Source organism: Ochlerotatus camptorhynchus, unplaced genomic scaffold, assembly GCF_037179485.1.
Source record: "Ochlerotatus camptorhynchus isolate MF236.1 unplaced genomic scaffold, CSIRO-AGI_Acam_v1.1 ptg000177l, whole genome shotgun sequence".
NCBI classification, from domain to species: Eukaryota; Metazoa; Arthropoda; class Insecta; order Diptera; family Culicidae; genus Ochlerotatus; species Ochlerotatus camptorhynchus.
The window spans coordinates 2085811-2110541 of NW_027040667.1; the positions used below are offsets into that span (position 1 = coordinate 2085811).

Here is a 24731-nt window from a genome sequence, read left to right on the forward strand (position 1 = left end):
ATAGCTCACTCTACCGTGTATGTTTTTCGTGTTTGTGTTGAAAATAAGATCGAAATCAAATGCAACCACAAAAGGAAACGATCGTTTGGATGAGGTCACTCCACGTTTTGTCAAATCAGACAAATTTCGATTGAATTGGTGTTGCTTTTCCTGCATTACATTTGCTTTTGCGGTACTCAGTTACGACCGGTCAAGTACCTTATTTCTATAGGAACTACTGTTAAAAAGTCAAGAACTCGAATCTGACAGTGATGCTGACATTTGGACAACGCGGTGCGGAGTGACCTAACCTTTATAATTGAAATCGAAAGCAAAACAAACAATCTATTATGATCGTTTATCTCTGAGTCTTACTGGTTTTGCTTCGAACAAACAGTTGCTATATATTAAACACTAACATAAAGCGTGAGTCAATCTCATGTTTAACATGGTACTCTATCTCTCTCTTTCTCTCTCTCTCTCTCTTCCTCTATCTCTACTTAAACGAGTTCTATGTTGGGTTCGTCATTAGTCTATGTATGTCTGTTTTGCGCGTTTATTTTTGAATGTTAATGGTATTTTTTTATCAGCTTTCACAAACTAAACAAGAGGCGCAAAATAAAACGTATAAAACATAGAGCTAGAGAAGAAGACAAGAATGACACAAAAAAGATGTCTACTATCTCACATGTCTCGGGCTGGTATTCGGATTGGCACTGGATCCTGCTCCTGCAGCTGCACCGGGGGCACCGGCACCACCTCCAATGGTCGTCGTCGAATAGTTGTTGCTGTTCGACTGCGTAGCTGCCATTGCATGCGAAGGAAGCACTACATAGTTGGTGAGCGTCACATCCGCCGTACCGCCAGATTCCAGCGGTATCGGATGCTGTCGAAAGTGTTCCAACATCTCGGTTATCGAAGGGAACCACAAATGCTGCACCCGACACTGACCGAGGTCGTTCAATGTCATCCGCAGATGCTTGGCCTTACCCTGGAAGTTGAAGGTCAGCACAAACTCGCCCTTGCGCGTTTCACTCTGCCGAACCAGGAACACACCGTGACTAGAGTTTCCATTGTGTAACACTAGCTGAGCAGCTTCGGATCGGGCTAGCGTTCCATGGAACCAGGGATATTCGCGCATCATGGCCGTCAGATCGGTGTCAGCCTCGTGCGCCGGTTCCAGATCGTTTTCAGTAAGTTCGAAATTCGACGAAGACGATATTCTGCCTTCCTCCCGACGAGGTGGCAGTTCTGGGGCAGGCTTTGTAGGGACAGCATTTAGGGATGATTGGTTCAAACTCATATTATTCACATCGTTCACCAAGCTGTTGGATTGACCTACACCACCACTAACGGAACCAGTTGTCGTTCCTCCTCCAGGGCCGCCACCGCCGCCGCCTCCTCCACCATGCGAAATCGACGTGTTAAGACTGGTGTTCAAATCCGAAATGGGTGTCAACTGGGACGTCGGACTGCTACGCATACAGTAGCGTATCGTCGCAAGCCAGCTGCGCATATCGTCAGTGTCACGGGCCTCGATGACGTACTCCATGTTGTTGTCTGCCTTCAACACGAACGTGTTCTCGTGGTCCGGCATCTCGAGGGCAGTCGTTTCCCGTGCTTCCGTTATTAGAAAGCAGAATACACCGCTGCGAGGCTGGAAGAACAAAATAGATGGACATTTTGAGTTCGTACTGTAACTGTTCTGAAAGAAGTAGTGAGCTAGTAAACTTCTAAGACCCGTTTAGACTAGAGATGAGCAATCTGTGTAGGGTTTTGTAAAATGATTATTCCTTAACGAAACTTCGATTCAGTTAATATCAGAAATTAGATTTTGTTCAGTGTAGAGTACCTATTCACCACATTATAGATTATCTAATATGCAATAAAGAAAGAAGGGTAGTTGAATCATTTGTTTGAGAAACCGCCTTTTACCAAAAAAAAACAACGCCAGTTTTCAGTTTTCAGATCGTGATTCAACAATCGGAAACCTATACCTATACATTACGATCCAAAATATTTATTTGTTTGTGAAACCACACGGCGCTTCGATTGATGTTCCACTGTTGCAGCTGTTTCAGTAGGAGCGGTTTGCAAGTATGTATGTTGAAATTATTTAGTATAACATGATATTATTGCAAAATGTGGGTTTTGCTTCAAATAATACTTCTGTGAAGGAAATCCAATATATCGAAAAATGACAAAATGACATGCAATCAATGAGACATTTTTTTTTATCTAGTTTGTTTATTTGGAAGGTTCAATCGCCTTAGCTTTACGGAGCCAATAATTCATTGTTCATTGTTTTTAACAAAATTTACTTATTTCTATCTGCCGAATATTCCGAATAATCAGAAGTCTTCCATCTTGCCTCTACAGGCATGTACAATCAATATATTTACTATTCTCTAGAGTGCCCCACTGGAAGCTCTCAATCCCTCCGTCTCAGTCATGCCATCAGCAGCCTTCATTCATCATAGTCGTTCCGGACCTGCTGTCGGATGTAGAGAGGGGGTCTTCCAACCCACTCACTATGGCGAGTATCCAATGAGACTTGATGATGGTCAGTTATTGCCTGATGTATCTGTGATTTCCAGGGAGAGCAGTCGTTCGATTCCTTGCCGCAAGCAGGACGTCGTGATCTTCTACCAAAACTCCGGTGGAATGAATTCTGATGTTGAAGAGTACCGCCTAGCTGTATCGGATTGTTGCTACGATGTAATTGTCCTGTGCGAAACTTGGCTCGATTATCGAACGCTTTCCAGTCAAGTCTTCGGTCCTGACTACGAGGTCTTTCGTTGGGATCGGAATCCTAACAACAGTCGTAAATCTACTGGTGGAGGTGCCCTTGTAGCTGTCCGTGGCGGGTTAGAGGCAAAGGCCATCGAAAACGATGCATTCCACCTGATCGAGTCCGGGACAATGAACTCATCGATACTCACTGTCGGTCAGTTTTCACAGTTATCGAAAGTGTCACTCCAGTTGATGAGATATTCATTTTTGGTGACTTCAATCTGCCAGGCGTTTCGTGGAGTCCATCTCATAGCGGATTCATGTACCCAGAACCTGATAGCTCTACATTTCACGCAGGAGCTATTAGCCTTCTCGACAGCTACAGCGCAGCGACGCTTTCTCAAATTAACCATGTAGGTAACGAAAATGATCGTAGTTTGGACCTCTGCTTCGCACACATGACAGGGCTCCATTAATTTCCTCGGCTCCTTGTGCACTAACTAAGCTAGTTCCACATCACCCTCGTCTAATTGTCACTGTTGAGGACAAACTCGTGCGTGATTTCGACGATTATCCTGCAACGGTTTCTTATGACTCCCGTAAAGCTGACCACCGTAGCATCATAGATGTATTGTCTAGCATGGTATGGGAGAACATCCTTGATCCAGATGACGTTGAGGCTGCAGCGCAAACCTTTTCACATGTTTTGGCATATGTCAATGACAGACACGTCCCGAAAAGAACTCACCACAAAGTGTCTCACCCTCCCTGGCAGACGAGAGAGCTACGTAGGTTGAAGTCAATCAAGAGAGCAGCATTGAGAAGATTTACGAAGTATCGCACGCTTCCTCTGAAACTACATTATGTGAGGCTGAATCAAATATACCAGCGAGTCAGTCGTGAATGCTTTTCAAGTTTCCAACGAGGCATCCAGCGCAAACTTAAGCTACACCCGGAATCCTTTTGGAACTACGTGAACGAGCAAATCCAGCCTCCTTCAACGGAGTGTGTTCACTAATGAGATACTAACTGACATGGTCATCGATTCACGTTTGCAGTAGAAGTTCTGGGCCCAGGCCAATTATTTGCAGAACCGCTTGCCAACCAAACCTTTGCAGAAGACTCCGATCGAAATGTGGAGTGGATCGAAGCCGGATCTAAGTAATTTGAAGATTTTTGGATCACCAGCGTACGTGTGGATTCCCCAACAGAAGAGATCCAAGCTAGAGGCGAAATCAAGAAAACTGGTGTTTGTTGGTTATTCTCTGCAGCACAAGGCGTATCGCTTCAGGGATCCTGAGAGCGACAAGCTGACTGTGAGCCGTGATGCAGTATTCCTAACGCCGGAGGAGGTTCGGGCAACCGAACCTCATAAGGGAAGTATGATTGATTATCCCTTTAAACCTATTGAACCTGCTAATGTCGACGACGTCCCCGTTGTTCCAGTAAACAAACACGACGAAGACGGTGATTCCAATGATGAGGATTTCTACGGCTACGAGTCAACTTATGGTGATTTTCAAAATGAAACGACCGACGATGAAGTCCAAATTCTGGAGGAGAGTGGATCAACCGATGGACAGGAGGAGAATGGTATTGACACTCCACGGCGGTCTGACCCTGCAAATAAAGGTGTACCGCCGTGTCGTTATCCAGATGTAGTCACTTTGGTAACGGAATATCGAAATGAGCAATGGAGGAGGAGATCGAGTCACTTCGAGAGAATGCAACTTGGGAAGTAGTCAGACTCCCCGCTGACAGGAAGGCCATCGGAAGCAAGTGGATTTTTAAGAAGAAGCTCGATGATAACAGAGTAACATAATACGCTACAAAGCTCGTCTAGTTGCCCAAGGATACAACCAGAAGTACGGAACGGACTATGACGAAGTACCTCCTGAGTATCGCTGCACGTCGGAACCTCATAGTGCAGCACGGCGAATTATCCGAGACGATCTTTATGAAGCAGCCTGCTGGATTTGCGTCTAGTGCCAAGAATGATGTCTGCCGTTTGCGAAAGAGCCTGTATGGTTTGAAACAGGTGGGAAGAGTGTGGAATGGGAAAATCAGCGAGGTGTTACGGGAGCTCGGATACGTACCATCCGAATCCGATCCTTGTCTCTACGTGAGAACATGCCACGGAAAGAAGTCTTTCGTCTTGCTCTATGTAGACGATATGCTGATTTAACACAAAACGAAGAAGAATACGGAAGGGTTTGTAAATTTCTGCAGCGACATTTTAAAATCACATATCTTGGAGCTGTATCCAACTACCTCGGTATCCAGATTCAGGGAACGCAAATTGGCCAGTTCCTGTTGAATCAGAGCGCTTACATCCGGAGGGTAACGGCTAAGTTTATACAAGACAAAGCGAAGCCGTCTCACATTCCAATGGACCCCGGATATCCGAATCTACAACAAATGGAGGAGGATCCGATGCCGCGGAACGAAGAGTTCCAAAGCTTAGTAGGTGCTTTGCTATATATTGCGGTGAATACGAGGCCTGACATTGCCATTAGCGCATGCATTCTGGGAGGTTAGCCGTTCCACCGAAGCTGATTGGACGGAAGCCAAACGCACATTGCGATATCTCTACACCACCGCCGACTAGAGATTGAAGCTAGGAGATGCAGGTAGACGCTGACTGGGCTGGTGATCGTGCGGACCGGAAAAGTAACACTGGATTCGTTTTCCGACTTGGCGGATCAATTTGCTGGACGGCTAGGAAGCAGCAGTGCGTTACACTTTCTTCAACCCAAGCGGAATATGTCGCCTTATCGAAAACTAGTCGTGAATTACTCTGGCTTCTTAAGCTGATGAAGGACGTAGGAGAGATCGTTGCCAAACCCATCACGGTACAGGAGGACAATCAAAGCTGTATTGCGATGCTGCGGTCTGAAGAAGGAAATTGCCCTACGGAGATGATGGTTGCTGACGTACTCACGAAGCCGTTAGCAAGAGTCAAACTACCGTATGCGTGATAATGTTTGCACCATCGTACAAAATAAGGTTCCCGTTTCACCTGTGCATACTTGGTTTTCTTTGCATGCACGTAACCTATAGCTCACACCGTAGTAGGCTGTGTATAAAAGAAAATGATTTCCTTAGTTTGACAGTTTCAGTGCCAACTTTTCAAAGGGGCCTAATTGCTTTTGTAAACAATGGCTTTAACCGTCGATTTCTCGCAAATAAAAGCCCACCCTCCAAATTATCAATGCTAGCTGGTGTCATTCAATGACGAAAGTCATTGTTTACAAATGCAATTACGCCCCTTAGAAATGTTGGCACTGATTTGTCCCACGCGCAAATGTCGCAAAAAGACCCTTGTCCCGGTGGACCGTCAAAAGGGTTTTAGACCGAGAAAAGAAAGGACAACTATCCGCGAAGGTGGCCACAGGTCGTTCGAGGTCAGCTCGGGTTCCGAGGGTTATCGCTGCTATTAAAAGGAAGATTCGGGTGAATCCAGTGCGTTCAATAAGTAAAATGGCAAAGGAACACGGGATCAGTGACTTTACGGCACGGAATATCGTAAAGGAAGATTGCGGGGCGAAGTCGAGGGCACGGAAAAAAACTCACATGATTACCAACCGCATCCGGGAGCTACGAGTCGAACGATGCAAGAAAATCTTGAAATTCCTTAAGCGAAAAAATCCGGTAATCCTGTTCACCGACGAGTAATAACGTGGCCGACGAGCACAAGAACGTGTATCTGACCAAGCATCCTGCTAGCGTTATGGTGTTTGGATTGATGGCTTCCGATGGCAAAAAATGGACCCGGTGTTCATTCCAGAAGGTCAACACGGAGGTCTACATCGGGATTTTAAGTAAGTATGTTCTTCCGTGGATCAAAGAATAGTACGGTCCGAAGCCAAATATTTCAACAAGATGGGGCTCCGTGCCACACCTCGAACCGCACGAAGATGTGGTTGCAGGAACATCTTCCGTTCTGGGCGAAGCATATGTGGCCGCCATCCAGTCCCGATCTTAATCCGCTGGATTACTCAATGTGGCGCGTCATGAAGGCCAAGGCCTGTTCTAAACAAACGCCACCAGAGTACAGCAAGCCTAAGACAAACATTAACCCGTACCTGGAGAGAAATGGATCCAGACTACATTATTAGTCCGTGCATTCCGGTAGCGTGTGGAGGCCGTAATTGCAGCAAGTGGAAACCCGATCGATGATTAACATAGTTTAAGACTCTGAGAAACATGCACCCTTTAAATAAATAAAAAAAAACTCGAAAACGAAATTTTTGAGATTTTTTTTAAATTTTGACATTGCTTAATGGTGCAAACAAATTCACGCATACGGTAGCGCATACGCATAGTGTTTGGATCTTCTATGAAGTTCTCAAAACAGTTTCTGCACTTCTGTGAAGTGTTCAACGTTTTTCTGAAATATCTGGAACTTCTTTAAGCTCTTGCAATTTTTTATTTGTAATCAAAACTAAATAATTAATATAGTTCTATCATTCACTGAAGTTCTCAAGAAGTGCATGGAACTGCTCTTAAATTATCGACACTAATTAATAACTCCTTCTTCAATAGTCTAGACTAGCGTTTTTCAATCGGCCTTTTCTTCTTTTCCTTATTTTGAAATCTAATAAGCTCCCAACCTTTCAATATTTAATACAGATGTTGTACATCATTTACATTAATTTCGTGCATTCATTTGCCTCTAACTTTTTTCATCAAAAGAATTTTAATAAAATGTTGATTGAAACTTTTGTATGTTTTGATATTAGCTACAACTTTTGGAAATTACTCAAATCTGTATCGCTTAAGTATGACGAACTAGAGCGTTCAGAACTTTTTATTATTTTTCAGTGAATGTAATTTACATTCACAGAAAAACAATGGCGGATTCTGTTCGCTCTGGATCATCATGCCTAAGAGATACAGATTTGAGTTATTCTCTAATGTAGCTAATGTCAAAATCAATAAAAGCTTCATACATTATTTTACAGAAATCTGTTGATGAAAAAAGCTAGAGGCAAATGAATGTAAATAATTGTCCATGCCTGGCTGTATGTGTATACATATGATTACCTCAAAATTAGAAACAAATTGACATTGCGTCGGCTTGAAAAACATAGAATACCCACGATCCCGTAGATAGAGAAAAGCTTGTCTAGACTTGCCTGAAGTTATTAAAACATCACAAAAGATTTATGAATTTCCTTCAAGTTCCGCAATTTTACTGAAATTAATTGAATGGCCTTGAAACTTCCACAATTTTCCTTAAGATTTATAAACTTTATAAACGCTCACGGGACTGTCTTAAATCAATAATTTTCCCTGAACTTCTCTGGACATCCCTGAAGTTTTCTGTGCTTATCTGAAGTACTCTAAATTTGTTCAATGTTCCGGAAAATTTTGTGATACATATATTCATGATTCCCTGACACTTCTGAAGCTTTGGAATCAATCATAGACTTCTTGGAATATTCCAGAATTCCACGGAACTCCTTGTAAGTCACTGCAAATTTCCTTAACCTTCCTAGTGAATTGGGGCACGCTGAGCTGTAACGAAATACGACAGGGACCTGAAATTTCCTGGCTTTTCCTAACTTTCGGAAACAAACTTGTTGCTTTTAAAAGATTTGTTTTATATATATCTTTATTAAGGTGATTTTTAGCCCTGGGCAAGTTCGTCTTCGGCTGTCAAAAGAAGCATTCAGCGACTGACTAGGATTTCTCCAATCTGGCAAGGACACTTCCAAACCCTAATGTAATGGTATAGTACGACGGCTCAACATTTATGATTTTTCTTCCAGAAGTAAATAGACATCATGCCATGGTAGATGTCAGGCAGATCTAACCATATCTCGATAGCCGGAACCGGTTCCGGTAGGACCCCATAAACCACACTTCCAAAACCTCATGTACTATTACCGTCCGACGGCTCAAAATTTATGATTTTTCATTCATAATTTCGATTAGGTGAGGCTAGTTTGAAAAATTATGCGAGAATCAAAATGGTCGAATTCCAACCCAACATTGGTTCAACAATTATGCGAAGATTCATGGAATCCTGAGAAATAAAATCTAGTAGGGGAAATGGCTCTAATGCTGGCCTATGGATCTAACATTGGGCCCATCCCTAAAAATCTGCTATTGATCAATTTTATCTAGATGAACGGTGGGACGGTACTAATGGATATTTTTGGTTGCTATTTAAAATTTAGACGATTGCTGAATTTATGTATGGGCCCAAATTAGGGACACTTAGGCCGACATTACATACATTTCCCCTATTTGTAGATTTTTTTTTCGCTATTTGGCCTGGAAATGCTATTCCAGAACAACATGTGAAAAGGGCATACAAGCTTTTTGTAAACAAACCTTCTTATGCCCTTTTCTCGCCACCCATATGACACCAACGCAAACCTTTAACATCACCGGGTAGGGGACACTTTCCCCTTCCCGATGATATTGCTGGTTTGCGTGGGCGACCCTCGGTTGGTGAGAAAAGGGCCTACAAAGGTTTGTTTACAAAAAGCTTGTATGCCCTTTTCACATGTTGTTCTGGAATATGGTTTCTCATATTATGGTTTCTCATTGAAGGAAGTTGGACCAGAAAGAGTAAAGTAAGAAATTCTGTTCCGCAAAATTCTTAGGGGTCGTCCATAAGATTCTTACCTTTTGTGACTTTGGCGGGGAATAGAACTCGAGCATGTAGCCACCGACCGTCTTCACCAGTACGAGTTTACACTTTTCCCATTTATGTGAATTGCTGGGCTGGTCCAGGCTTTCCGGTGTCAGATAGTTTACGGTACCCTCCTTTCTGCACTCGACCACTATTTTTGCCAGTTTGGTTTTGCTCACCCGACTGCCGGACAGTTCCACTTCGTCCGAGTGCTGTTTATGGAAAAGTGCCTACAAGCAAAATTGAATGTAAGAATTATAATTGTTTTCTACGCAAAGATGAAACAACGACGAGGCGAATTGGATGGGATGCTCACATGAATTACCTTGCCCTTGCGTAGGCCCTTGAACGAAAGTCGTCGAAAGAAGGGCTTGTGGTTGGTCTTAGGTGAGTCGGTGTCCTCTGAGTAATCACTTTCCTCCAGCACCACAGTTCCATTTCCGGTCTACGAGAATTAAGGAGAATAAGAAAAATTATGTAACCGTGCAAATCATATTTCAATTTCACCATCATCAGTATCTAGCCAAAACGGAAAACAGGCTACCAAATTCACCGTACTGCCTGAAAACAGCACAATGAACTTGACCACGAGATGACGAAAGCGGCACGGCATGAGCAAGCGTGAAACCGCAAACAGCATACCGCTGATAAGACGATTTAATTAATAGCAATAACAAAATAATCAGCTCCAATCAATTCGAACAACTACGGATCCATCGCATTCAGCCCAGCACTTTCAGCCGGTATTGGTTTTTGCTTGAGAGACGCTACCGTTATTGATTTGTAGATGCAATTAAAGAAAATAAACTCAATTAGCCATTTAGATATCTGCGGGTGTGATCTAATCTTTCAAAACGCGGTTCGTTCAAGGAATTAAGCACTTCACCATTCTATCCATTTTGACTGTGATGATGTTCTCTGGTTGGATCGCCAATCAAATCCCACACCAAACTTACCTTGCACTGCATTCGTCTTCGGTGGAAATCATGCTCAAAGTGTTCCTGAAAGCACTCGACAAAGCGCCTCATAAAATCCCGATGTGAAACGGTCTGTCGGGCGGACTCCGGCAGATTGGTGGTGATGTAGTGCACGCAGGATCGGGCAAAGTCCGCTGAAGCAGCACGTGCATGTCGTTCGCAGAATTCTGCCCACACGCTTCCACTGCCCTGGGTTGAAGATACACCACCTCCACCTCCGCCAGATGATGGTGTCCCAGCTACTCCCGCCGGACTGGTAGCGGCCACCACTGTCGTACCGGCCGTTCCGGTAGCACCGGATTGCGATGCATTGCAAAAGCTCTGATCGCCATCAGTTAGGTTGGCCATGTTTAGTTAGAGCGCCGAATTAGATTTTACTCTATTTCGAATGGTAAATATCTAGTAGGTATGTACACTGGGAGAACGCGCCTATCAGCAGCACCAGTAACAGCTGATTTTCTACTTATTTGTTAGATGTGTTCACAGAAGTACGTGACTAATGTACATTCCGTACATTTTGCGGAATCTGGAAAGAAACGAGAAGCAGAGCATTGAATACGTTTGTAGTACAATACTTTCAATGTACAGCAAGTTGGGAACATATGATGCAAGTATGTAAACAACTAAGGACGGGTGCGGATGTACTAGACCTGAGATTTTATTCTAGAAAAATTGGCGATCTAAGTCATTGTTTGTAAAAGTAAAGCAGATACAGTACCGGATATATACCGGATGTCCGTAACATGTTCATGAAATCTTGGCTGCTTGTTGGTCGAGTATTCTAGATGTATCGGTACAGTTTTGAGCGTAATTGGTTGAATCAGTAAGAAGATTTTGGAGTAACCTATTTAAAAAAAAAATCCTGGAGTACAATGAACCAAATAAGATACACCGGGGCAAGTTAAAATGCAGGGTAAGTTGAAATGGAAGCCGTAACTATATTCGAAAGTGAGTATAACTGTGATTATTTTTAACAGTATAATATAAACATAAACGCATCCTATGACTGACAATACAGGTAGGGTAAATGATGGCTTCGGCAGCCATCGACTGTTTTCGGCAACCATAATTTAAACGTTATTTTCGCTGTATTTTCTCACTAAAACACTTCGCTGAATGTATTTAAACGATTCCGTAGTCTTTCAGCTTCAATCCTAATACATTTTTACGGCTGAGAAAATCTGTTATGCCAGGTGTTTCTTCAAATGAAACATGAGCACATGAAAATACGGCTGATTTCGAGTTGCCGGTAATAGAACAGCTGGTTAACACACAGTTTAAACGGAAAGGTTGCCGAAGTAAAAGAGGCTGCCGACAATAGTCACACTCACCTGAGAAGTTTGGAGCGCCTTAAAAAGGTTTTCTACCCGGTGTGGACAGTTCTGTCGATTGGAATGGATAGAATAGCTAGCAGCAGATAAATGTAAACAAACAGACACGTCATATGTGTGCGTGACACTGAGAAAATGCTAATAGAAATGCGGAAGCTGCTTAGATTGCCGAGAATACGTATATTCCCCTAGTTACAGACAGCTTACCCAAGTAACAAATCTAGAGCTGCTTGGCTATATTCAAAATTTATAAAGGTTTTATTGCAGCTGCAACCATTACCTACAGTTTTATCACGGTCATATACAATGCAAGTCATGAAACATTCTTATAGCTATCTACAAAACCCCTATAAAGCTAATTAAAAAACCAACTGATGCTTATGCTATTTTCACTTATGAAAGGTTTTATGATTGCTTTGAAGTATACAAAAAAGTAATATGAATTGCCCTTATAAAACCAAAAAATAAATCCTTTCGTTGCTTTATAAGTAAGCGCAATAAAACTAGTTGGCCATGAAACAGTTATTTTAAAAACAATTATAAGCATTCAGTTGCAACTTGTCAGAAATGTAAATAGGTGGTTTATTTTTACAACATAGAAAAGAATCAAAACTTTCCGGTACTTCCAAGCGGAGCGCAAAGAAAATCAACAAAATTGTTAGCATGAGCATGAAAACATTTCGTGTATACGTATACGCGAAGTAGTGTGCGTAAGAAAAACTTCAGCAATCTCCATGCTTCTTCCGTTCTCGCTCGCATATACATGGGGTGACACGGTCGAATCTTGGTCGAAATACATGGAATGGTGACAGTCCTAGGGCAAAAAGGTTGAAATCACGCATAACTTTTCATAAAGGTTAATGTACCATTCAAAACTTTTCTAAATGTTTGTAAAATTCATCGGTTGCACCCGTAGAATAGGAATATACATTTGCCCTCAAATAAAAAATGAATTCAAGCTGAACATTGCATTAGGTCCTAAGTAATATTGACAGATTCGCTTCGTCAACTTTCTCTTTGCATCCCCACGGTCATGTAAAGACATTCCCAGGTATTTTCAGCACATAAATTGATAAAAGAAGCTTTTATCTAGCATCCAATACGACAAACACATCGAAAAAGGGTTCTGTGAATAAGTTATTAACGAAAAAGAAAGTCGACGAAGAGAATCGATAAATGTTACTTAGGACCTAATGCAAAGTTCAGCTTGAATTGCTCTTGTAAAAAGAAAATAGTTCTCGTAATAAAATCATGCATTATGCTTTTCTGTTCTGCTTTCATCCCATGCACACTGTGACGGGCTACACAACCGTGTGGCACCGTTGTCAATTTAAACCACACAATTTCTTTGAGTGCAACATTTTATTTTATCTCATTTATCCCAGTTATCCACACTCGTTGTAACGCACACACTGACACGCACACTACTTTGCTACCACTCTGCTACGAATCTAAAACTGAATAAAGATCATTCCATAGTTGTCACCCTTGTGAACCGCACGCGTTTCTTTTCTCCACTGTCCGAGCCAGCTACTCTGCATCAGGTTATGGGCAACACGGCGGAAGAGTGGTGACGCCATTTGTAAAAACGAAAAGTTTTCGCTAGTTCGCGGTATATTCGTCCTGAAATCGAAGTTTTCGCGTGTTTTCGGTCGATTTTTCGCGTGTGCAATGGAAGGAAATCGATTCTCCGTGCAAAAGTTGGGGAATACCAACTACCCGACGTGGCGCTTCAAAGTGGAGCTGCTGCTCGTTCGAGAGGAGCTCTGGCGCTACGTGGATCCGGGTGTGAAGCCTGAAGGGGAAGCCGACGCGACGGGCTACGATCGGCCTACTAATTGAAGACAACCAGCACGGGCTGATCCGCGCGTCACGAACGGCCAAAGACGCCTGGACGGCGCTGCAAAACCACCACCAAAAGACGAGCCTGACGTCAAAAGTGTCGCTGCTAAAGCGAATTTGCGACAAGCGCTTTACCGACGGTGACGACATGGCGGAGCATCTATTCGAGATGGAGGATTTGTTTTCGCGTTTGGCAAACGCCGGACAGGAGCTCGCGGAGAATCTCACTGTCGCGATGATTTTGAGAAGTCTCCCCTCCTCGTACGACACCCTCACAACCGCCCTCGAAAGCCGGTCGGATGACGACCTCACGCTGGAGCTAGTAAAAAGGAAGCTCCTGGACGAGGCAGCAAAGCGACAAGGTGCTGGATTGAGCTCGGCGCTGCGGGTCGGGCATGACAGCAAGAAGAAGAAGAAGCCAATTGAATGCCACTATTGCCGAAAGCTGGGGCACAAACAAAAGGAGTGCCGCAAGTTCGCTCGTGATTCGGAAAAGGAACCTCAGCAAGGCAGAACCACCAGCAAGAAGGAGACAGTTTCGTTCGCGCTTGCTGCAGGAGGAGCTTCACCATCCGATGAAGCTGTCAAACCGTGGGTCGTCGATTCTGGTGCGACACGGCACACCGTAGCGGATCGGAAGTTTTTCCGGGAATTGCACGAAAGTGAAGTAAAGTTTGTCAACCTGGCGGACGGTAAACAAGCGGAGGTGCGAGGTGAAGGCTGCTGCGTCGTCGAGTGCGCCGACGAGCATGGGCATCGTCGTGAAATGGACATCAGCTTTGCGCTCTACGCCCCCACCCTCTCGATGAACCTGCTTTCCGTCCCGACTCTCGTTCAAAAGCAAGCTACAGTCGTCTTCGACGCGACCGGTTGTCGGATTCTTCGTGGAGACGCCACCATCGCTGTGGCGCGTTTGAAGCAGGGGCTCTACCAAATTAAGCAACCGGAAGACGTCGTGATGGTGGCAAGCGGTCACCATAACAAAGACTGCCAGCACGTTTGGCATCGCCGGTTGGGCCACCGGGATCCGAAAGCAATCGACCATTTGGTGAAGGAGGAACTAGTGGACGGTCTGACGCTCCGCCGGTGCAGCATCGACGAAAAGTGTGAATGCTGTTTGCAAGGTAAGACGCCACGCACCCCTTTTCCGAGTGAGTCTAATTCCAGATCGAAAGCACCAATGGACCTGGTGCACACGGACGTCTGCGGCCCGGTTGAGGTGCCATCGGTCGGCGGTTACAGGTACTTCATGACCGTGATCGACGACCGCAGTCGATTTTGCGTCCTCTACCTACTGAAAGAAAAGTCCGAGGTCGCCACAAAAATCGAGGAGTACGTCGCCTACGCCAAGACACTTTTTGGCCAAAAGCCGAAGGCTATCCGCTCTGATCAGGGCGGCGAGTATAGCAGCAAGCGGCTACGTGCGTTCTACAAGCGAGAGGGAATATCGGCTCAGTACACCGCCGGTTATAGCCCCCAGCAAAAGGGTGTCGCGGAGCGGAAAAACCGCTCGCTCATCGAAATGGTACGGTGCATGCTTTTCGATGCACAGTTGGAGCAACGCTACTGGGCAGAAGCGCTGACCACAGCAGTCTACCTACAAAATGTTCTGCCAACGAAGCCCCTCGACGTCACACCATTCGAGCTTTGGACCGGTGCGAAACCGAAGGTCGATCACCTCAAGATTTTCGGCTGCAGTGCTTGGGTCCACATCCCAAAGGTGAAAAGGAAGAAACTGGACGCCACAGCACAAAAGTTAACATTCGTGGGCTACTCCTCGGAGCATAAGGCTTATCGCTTCCTGGACAGAACCACGCGGAAAATCTACATTAGCCGGGATGCCAAGTTCGTTGAAGACGACATGAAGAAGGATCCAACGGATGTTTCGACGGACGCTTCCACCAAAGGTAAGAAAGGCGATGAAGTACTCTTTGATATAGGTCGTCTGCAGAACCGTCCAGTCGAACCTGAAGCTCAACCCGAAATCGAACCCGAGGCGCGTCCGGAAGCGGAGCCTGAAGCGGAAGATCCTGAATGCTACGATACAGCGGATGAATCGAATCAATCGGACGGTGAATTCGAGGGATTCAGTGACATGGAGTTGCCACACCTCGGAGAACCGAGGCGATCCACGCGTCCAACGAAGGGCGTCCCGCCTCAACGATTCAGCGACGTCACCGGCGTAACGAAACATATCAGCGATGAACCGCAAAGCTACTCCGACGCGGTCGATGACCCTGAGGCGGCGATCTGGCAGGCCGCGATGCAGGAGGAGATCGCAGCTCTCCAGGAAACCGGCACTTGGGAACTCGTCCCCCTACCCCCTGGGCGCAAACCGGTAGGCTGCAAGTGGACGTATAAGAAGAAGGAAGATGAAACCGGGCAGGTAGTGCGGCACAAGGCGAGACTGATCGCGCAGGGATTCTCCCAGAAGTTCGGCCAGGATTACGACGAGGTGTTCGCCCCGGTCGTCCGTCAAACGACCCTTCGGACCATCCTCGTACTGGCCAGCCAGCAGCAAAAGCTAGTCAAGCACCTGGACATCCGAAGCGCTTACCTGTACGCCGATCTGGAAGAGGAGGTGTATATGAAGCAACCACCTGGCTTCGACCGAAACGATGGTATGGTATGCCGCCTCAAACGCTGCATTTATGGGCTCAAGCAATCCGCCCGAGCCTGGAACAGGAAGATCGACGGAGTGTTGAAGTCCATGGGTTTCAAGCCAGCGAATAGCGACGCGTGCCTGTACATCCGAAATCACAACGGGGAGCAGAGCTACATCCTAGTGTACGTCGACGATTTGCTCGTCGTCTGCAACTCCGAGGCCGAGTTTGAAGAAATTCGTCGGCAGCTACAAGACAAGTTCAAGCTTTCCTGTCTCGGCGAGCTTAAGCAGTTCCTGGGATTACGCGTCGAAAAGGTTGGTGACCACTACACTCTCGACCAAGCCAGCTACATCGAGAAGATGGTACGCCGATTCGGACACGACGACGCGAAGCCATCAAAGGTACCAATCGATCCCGCGTACCTCAAGCAAAAGGAGGAGACCGAGCTGCCTACAAACGCTTCGTTCCGCAGTTTGGTAGGAAGTTTGTCGACGCCGATTGGGCCAGCGACGAAAGTGATAGGAAATCACATTCCGGGTTCCTCCTGAAGTTCGGCGGTGGTCTCGTCGACTGGGGCACTCGAAAGCAGTCGTGTGTCGCCCTGTCCTCGACGGAGGCAGAATTCGTCGCGCTGGCGGATGGTTGCCAGCAGCTCATGTGGTACCGGAAGTTGCTCAACGACATCAAGCAAGCACCGCCCAATCCAATCATCGTTTGGGAAGACAATCAATCGTGCATAAAGATCGTGGAATCGGACCGTCTTGAACGGCGTTCTAAGCACATTGACACCAAGTATGCCTACACCAAGGACCTCCAACAGCAGCGAATCATCGAACTCCGCTACATGCCAACCGAGCGCATGGAGGCGGACCTCATGACGAAGCCGTTGGACCGAATCAAGCTGGAGAGGCACCGATCTGCCATCGGCGTTAAGGAGCCATCGGAGACATCCAACTGACAACGTTGAGGAGGAGTGACGGGCTACACAACCGTGTGGCACCGTTGTCAATTTAAACCACACAATTTCTTTGAGTGCAACATTTTATTTTATCTCATTTATCCCAGTTATCCACACTCGTTGTAACGCACACACTGACACGCACACTACTTTGCTACCACTCTGCTACGAATCTAAAACTGAATAAAGATCATTCCATAGTTGTCACCCTTGTGAACCGCACGCGTTTCTTTTCTCCACTGTCCGAGCCAGCTACTCTGCATCACACTGGGCCAGGAATGCAACCTAGCGGAGCAAAATTAATAACTCCGAAACGAAGCATTTCCGCGACTTGGTGTCTTCGGCAAAATTTCTCGTCATAATAAGGACCATCTATTGACATAAACAAATAGTTCAAAACTCTTCCGCAAAGATGGTGTCACAATCTAACTTCTTTCTCTAACGTTTTGGAAACTTGATGTCTTCGGCAAAGTTGTTTATCTTGACAAAATGAACAGGTCTTTGAAAGACGTAAAATTTCCACAGTCTACTGGTTCCAAGTTATATGGAGTTAAAGAAAAAAATGTTGAAAATATGGTTTTTTTTTCTGTTTCGGTTTTTTTGCTTACAGCTTTATAATATTATATTTTTCTCTTATGCAAATACATTAAATAAATAGCTTTTGTGAAGAAACATACTAGGTTAAGCTTCAAATTTCAAAGATATTGTTGAAAAAACGAGAAAAAAACACAATTTTTGAACATTAATATCTCCCAAAGCGCAAAAAATCGCAACCTGACATTTTCAGCAAAAATTAAGCAATAATCGATAAACAAAATATCAAAATTTGAGAGCGGTATATTTTGGTATTTTGTAGATTTCTTCATTTTAATGAAACATTATTTTTTTCTATAACTTTTTTAATGCCGAAGACATCAAGTTTCCAAAACGTCAGAGAAAGAAGTTAGATTGTGACACCATCTTTGCGGAAGAGTTTTGAACTATTTGTTTATGTCAATAGATGGTCCTTATTATGACGAGAAATTTTGCCGAAGACACCAAGTCGCGGAAATGCTTCGTTTTGGAGTTATTAATTTTGCTCCACTAGGTTGCATTCCTGACCCAGTGTGCAATGTAAGCATTAGACATTTTAAGAAATTGCGCTTGGTGTTTTTCTTGCCTGCTGTCCTCTGTCGCCATATTGTCATTATGAAAATGCCATTAGCCTTGGAATAAAATCCAAGAAATTTCAATAAAAATAAGAGATCCGAAATGATTTCCAGTGTGCATTGGTATGAATTTATGTATTGAGATCTATTTTCTGTAAAATTAAGGTGATTCCATCAAATTCATTTGATTTCTGAAAAAAATATTTATTGTTAACTTGAATTATTTTGGAGGCGCATTTATTTAACGCTCATATTATCTCAATATACACGATAACATTTCAAGCGCATATGTTTTGGAACTTCTAAAAAGTAATATAAGGTACACCGGGGCAAGTGAGAATCCGGGGTAAGTGAGAACGGACGGCAAAACTCGCTTCAAAAACAATTTTTAAGGCCGCATCTTTCAGTCAATGAAAGGTACAATCTCAACGGTCAAATTGAATACCAAAAACAATTATGGTTTTTAAACCCAACACCAGGGTGCAGCTTCGAGTTCAAACGTCATTTTCAACTTGCGTAATAAGTTGAACGCACTGTTTTTTACGCGACGTTTTGTTTACAATCGTTAATGGAAGTGTTTGTTTTATTGAATCCAGGTAATCATCGTTAATATATTAATAAGTTAAACACACAAAATACCTGTATTATACTTGCATTCTCATAAAATACAGAAGTCAAAGTAAATACGGTATTCCACAGCACCCGGGGCAAGTGAGACCTATTGAAACAAAGTGTTTGAGATCAAACTTTTCGCTTCTTGTGTTGTTATTGTGTGTACTTCTCGACGTTTTTTTTGTTCAAAAACATAATTTTCCTGTTTCTTGTTCCAGTTCAACAGTGAAAATGGTGCGGCACTACGTAAAAAAAAGATTGCCGGCAGCTTACACCAAGGAAACCTTGCTGGAAGCTGTGCAAGCCGTCCGGAGTAAGCGTTTCACGCTGTATAGCGCGGCCAAATACTACAAAATTCCGAAGACAACATTATGCAACCGAGTCCACGGGAAGAGAAGAGTAAAAAGCTCGACCGGCGGAAGACCTACTGCTTTACCGCTGGAGGTGGAGGCCAGGTTGGCAACTAATATCAAGACCATGGAGAAGTGGGGTTTCGGTCTTTCGAAACCGGAAATAGTTTCAGCCATAGAACAGCACGTTAAGAAGACTGGCTTGAAAACCCCCTTCAAAGATTCAGTTCCTGGAGATGACTTCTTCGTAAACTTTAAACGTCGAAACCAATTGTCGCAGAAAAAACCTCAGGCAGTTGAGGTAGCTCGTAAACAATGTGTGGATCCCTTCGCAATAGCTGATTACTTCGAGCTGTTGAAAGAAGTTACCCAGCATCTTCCACCGGACAGAATCTATAATATGGACGAGACCAGTTTTTGCCTGGATCCAAGCAGGGTACTAGTCGTCGGAGAAAAAGGAAAAGCTGCACACAGGGTGACAGCTGGTCCAGGACGTGAGAACTACTCTGTGCTGATGGGTGCCAATGCTGCAGGAGATAAATTACCACCGCTTATCATTTTCAAAGCCAAAAACGTGTGGGATTCTTGGCTAGCAGACAAGAAGATAGAATATCCTGGGATGTCGTACGCTGCAACGCCCAATGGTTGGATGGACACAGAAACCTTCACCAACTATTTCCGATCCACTTTCCTGAAAAGTATCCCAAAGACAAGACCGGTCGTGTTGATCTACGACGGACATTCCTCGCATACTTCTCTTGAACTTGTTGAACAAGCACTGCAAGAAAACGTCGTGATTTTAAAGTTACCTCCTCACACCAGTCACCTTCTGCAGCCGATGGATTTGTCGGTCTTCAAACCGCTGAAGCAGAAATATGACGATGCAATCGTGAAATGGCAGAGAAAAAACTATGGCATTAAATTGAACAAATCAACATTTGCTGGCATAATTTCAGATGTTTGGACCCAATGCAACCAAGAAATTATAAAACACGGATTCCGCAAAGCTGGGATTTACCCGTTTTGCGCAGATGTTATTCCACAGGATAAGTATGATCCGTGGGCGTTAAAGCGATTTCAGCTTAGCCGCCTTTCTAACGCCGCGGTTCCGTCCGCTGAAGAAAGCTGGGATTTATTTGAAGCAGGTCCTTCAAATCTGGATTACCAGGCTCCAAAGGAATCAGTCATGAGTGACCAGAAAAATGCACCTTTCGACGAGAATTCATTCGAGCTTATCCTTCTGGAACATGTTAAGCAAAATCGATCAACGCAAAATGTTAAAAAAAGAAAAGTTTGTCCTGGGGCTGAGGTCATCACGTCTGAAGAAGCAATCCAGAGAATGAGAAATAGCGTGAAGCAGGAGAAGATCAGACCGTTGCCAAAAGTTTTGGATACAGGACAGCACGATATCGTCGATAATACAAAACCGACCCGGGCAAAGAAGCCTAAGAAAGCAACGCCAAAATTAATCAAACGGAAACTAGATAATCTGCCACATCCTAGTGATGAAGAAACGAAGCCGACTAAGCCTAAGAAGAAGAGATTGATTTAAATAAGTTGTTCAGCATTGGTATTTTAAACCATACCGGTTAAACGCGACTACGATTTGATAAAGTAGTTAATTTACATTTAAGCAGTGTACATGGAAGAATAAATAAATCTTAAATTTACTTTGTAGTTTAAAAAAAGAACGAACCATAAAGGGAGGGTCCATAGATTACATCACGTAAAAATTGCTAAGTTTCAACCCTCATCCCTCCTATGTCACGTTTTTTGTATAAACATTCATTTTTTATGTATGAAACGTCACGGTTTCCAAAACCCCCCTCCCCTTAGAAGCGTGACGTAATTAATGAACGTTTCCAAATAACGTTCCAAGAGGGTTGAATACACTTACCCTTACCCTCATTCAACGATATCCTGTACTTTGGTTACATGGTATTTTTGTGCTCTATGTAAGTCACATGATACAAAAATAATCAAATTTTGTTACGGTGTTTTTGGATGTTCCATTAGCAAAAAAATCATTATTCCACTATTTATTGACAGCCACATATATTGCTGTAGAACAAACATGAGAAAATTCACATTTCATATATTTATAATCAAATACCAACATAGGACCCACTTGCCCCGGTTCTCGGGGCAAGTGAGACCTATCGTGATGTTTTTGAATTTTCTCTCTATTTTTTTTTCAACTTGATCATTAGACTTCCATTTTAAATAAACTTAAGCAGGGATGCTAAGAGAACGTTTCTATGCTGCAGGAATTTAAAAATAATAATAATTGTAGATTTTACAATCGAATATAGCTGAACTATGAAAATTTTAGGTCTCACTTGCCCCGGTGTACCTTATTTTCTTTAAGATTTTCACTAATGTCGCCATGAAACAAAATTGATTGCATGGTGATCTTGACACCAACACTCAAACCTATTTTTACCGCTAAAGATTTCCATTTGGAAAAAAAGTTTCAGCAGAACAGAACAACAACAAGCTAATTTATGGCGGTTGCTTTGAAGCCAATAAAAATTAAATTGGCTTTATAACTGATTTTCACCAAAGCGTAATAAAACTGCTTGGATACAATATTACTCTTATAGAGGCTATGAGAACCTTTTGTAGAGTATGAGGCTTCCTGACAAAAGGTTTAAAGACAGCTTTATTGTGATTCTCAAACATGCTTTTTAAACCTTATCAAGAGTGGCCCACTAAGCAGTATGACGATCTTATAGCGGTTATCAAAAGGTTGTGCTGGAGCTATTAATTTTATTGGCGGTTTTATGAAATTGATCTCAATAACCACTAATAGAGTGCAATAAAACAAGAAATGCTACTTGGGTAGTGTGCTCATCGGCTTCGTTTATTTTAATTTTATATGAAATATACAACCCACATTTTTTACGAATGGCTTCAATCTTCTCTGAATTTTTTGTATTTTACCCATTTTTATGCACTAGGGAAGCATATTGAGGCTAGTTGGTGTGATGATATAGAAAACCCCGGTTACCTAAAAAACCTAAAATATCCTAAACATTTCAACTTGGGCCACAGTTTTGGTCCATTATATCATTATAACATCTATAATATATCATACCATATATCATCATTACATCTAATGTTTTCATAATCCGGAAAAAAAAATTAACAGCAAGTGAGTGGAAGTAACCCTGCCTAACGACATTCTTCTTTTGAAATTAAGATCGTCTTTCAAAAACGATTCCTTTATTCAAAAATTGCGCTGAACTAATCGAATGGCGAGGTATTTCATGGCGCCTCTAGAAAGCATGTTCAATAAAAGCAACTATCTATAACGACGAGCCGGTGGTGTAGTGGTAAGCGTGGAAACCTCTCACCTCAGCAGGCCTGGATTCAATCCCAGTCAGCGCCACCGGGATGTTCTGAGGCATAACATCCCTTCGAAAGGGAAGTAAAGCCGTTGATCCCCGGTTCATAAGTTGATGGGTCGATAGGTAGGGTCCAGGTGTGAGAGCTCTGCCTCCCTGGCGTCGGTAGCGTTGGTGCTCAGCACGGAAAACAAGATCGACGGAAAACAAATCAAGGAAAAAAATAACGACGAGCAAATATAGCAAAAGTTCCAAAGGGTGGAACGGTAAAAAATTGGTCAACCATGATTAAGTGCACACTGATTATGTTATTAAATAAATGATCAAACTTTATTTCTTTTTGAAGTTGAATGACTACAAAATACAGGAAATTTTTTTGATTAGGCTTCCGATTTTACGAACGCGAACTGTCGAGCTTTACGTTTCAAACCTTCCATCAGATTTGGTACCGCTGCACAGTGGTTCAAAACCCCCCAAAACGTGCGTTTTTTATTTTTCGGTATGAAAACGACATTTTAGAAGGATGGTGTTTTCAGAATAGTTGCAGAGTTTTCAAAGGGCTATCGTTTGGTGCTAAGATATTGCTGATCTATCCACCTAGAAGGCTAGAAGGGCAGGGTAAAATTAAAATTTTACAAACTTGCTCAAATCATGTTGGTGTCTTCAGCAAAGTTGTAGATTATAAAACAGCAAAAAAGGGTTATCTTCCATTTAATTCCACTTAATTTTGGTATCCATGACAGATACGTATTTCGACTACAATGTGCAGTCTTCATCAGTGTCATTCCCACTCAACAATGAAGACTGCACATTGTAGTCGAAATACGTATTTGTCATGGATACCAAAATTAAGTGGAATTAAATGGAAGATAACCCTTTTTTGCTGTTTTATTTAGCATTCCGCTAACAACCCAATTTCATTACTTCATTGTAGATTATGTCAAATGAAACAACTTTGCTGAAGACACCAACTTCGTAAAACGATTGCGTAACGAGTTAACGAACGTTTTCTTTAAATGACCCCCCCGTTGGAACATTACATAACAAGATGAAACCTATGGTGTTTTGTAGTTTGAAAGCGTTTCGAATGGAAACTGTTTGGTTTGCCGGTTTTTATGGTGTGTCGACGTGAAAAATGCGTATTTTGACTATAATATTGTTTATAACTTTGACAGTTATGGTCAGAGAGGTAAAGTGTCTTCGGGTCAAATGTGTGTTTTGTGATTGCAAATTTCTAGAACAAACCTTGTTGATAAAATCGCGTCCAAAAAAGTTATTTAAAAAAACTGTTTTTGGGGGTTCATTTAAAGAAAACGTTCGTTAACTCGTTACGCAATCGTTTTACGAAGTTGGTGTCTTCAGCAAAGTTGTTTTATTTGACATAATCTACAACAGCTGAAGACACCAACATGATTTGAGCAAGTTTGTAAAATTTTAATTTTGCCCTGCCCTTCTAGGTGGATAGATCAGCAATATCTCAGCACCAAACGATAACCCTTTGAAAATTCTGCAACTCTTCTGAAGACACCATCCTTCTAAAATGTCGTTTTCATACCGAAAAATAAAAAACGCACGTTTTGGGGGGTTTTGAACCACTGTGCGCTGTTGTATCAACCTTATTTGGTGCTGAACGGCAATTAGCTTTGAACTGTTTCTCATTTCCAACTGTTTTCTGAGTTTTCTTGAGGTTCCGCTTACCGATTACCCAATATTTTTCAGGCGAGCTTGGAGGGTTTTTGTCCTTGGGTACGACTTGCACGTTGTTGGCGGTATACCGTTCCTAAGCCATTCAGTGCGTAAAACAGTCAGTCATTTTCACGTAAAGCCACCCGTCTCATCATTCACTGCCTCGTGAGAGTCTGAATGATTGGGAAGCAAACGAGTCACTGACAGCAGAGTACTCAGTCAGTAGCTCAGTCAGCACGTATATTCTTCCGTGATGGTACCTAATCCTTGTTTTGAATGATTGAGCGTACATTTTATATGGAAAAATGCCTCAATTACATGCTGTGTGTGCGAAGGCAAGCGGTGTGAGTTGCTTGTTCGTGAGTGACTGAATATTTTTGTTGGCTCTTTCATTGCCTCGTCCTTTACCGTTTGGTACATACGGTCTGGACAGGGGTTGAAACAGTTGACGTTTCTTACTACACTCCCTCCATTGTCGTGCGCGACAGTCTGTTTGTATTCGAACACTCATGCTTT

General features: G+C 43.2%; 1 protein-coding gene across 3 annotated transcripts in view; it reads right to left on the reverse strand.

Moving 5' to 3' along the window:
- The window catches only part of Lnk (SH2B adapter-like protein Lnk), a 68535-nt gene that overhangs the window by 24613 nt on the left and 19191 nt on the right, over positions 1 to 24731 (reverse strand). For 2 of the 3 annotated variants that reach the window (XM_065222754.1, XM_065222755.1), the window contains exons 3-6: positions 10315 to 10861; positions 9675 to 9803; positions 9352 to 9588; positions 668 to 1636 (exon numbers count right to left, since the gene is read on the reverse strand). In XM_065222754.1, the coding sequence (XP_065078826.1) occupies positions 668 to 1636; positions 9352 to 9588; positions 9675 to 9803; positions 10315 to 10683 (1704 nt within the window). In that variant the 5' untranslated portion in view covers positions 10684 to 10861. Of the gene's footprint in view, positions 1 to 667; positions 1637 to 9351; positions 9589 to 9674; positions 9804 to 9865; positions 9955 to 10314; positions 10862 to 24731 lie in introns of those variants that run through there. The other variant, XM_065222756.1, reaches the window with a different exon arrangement.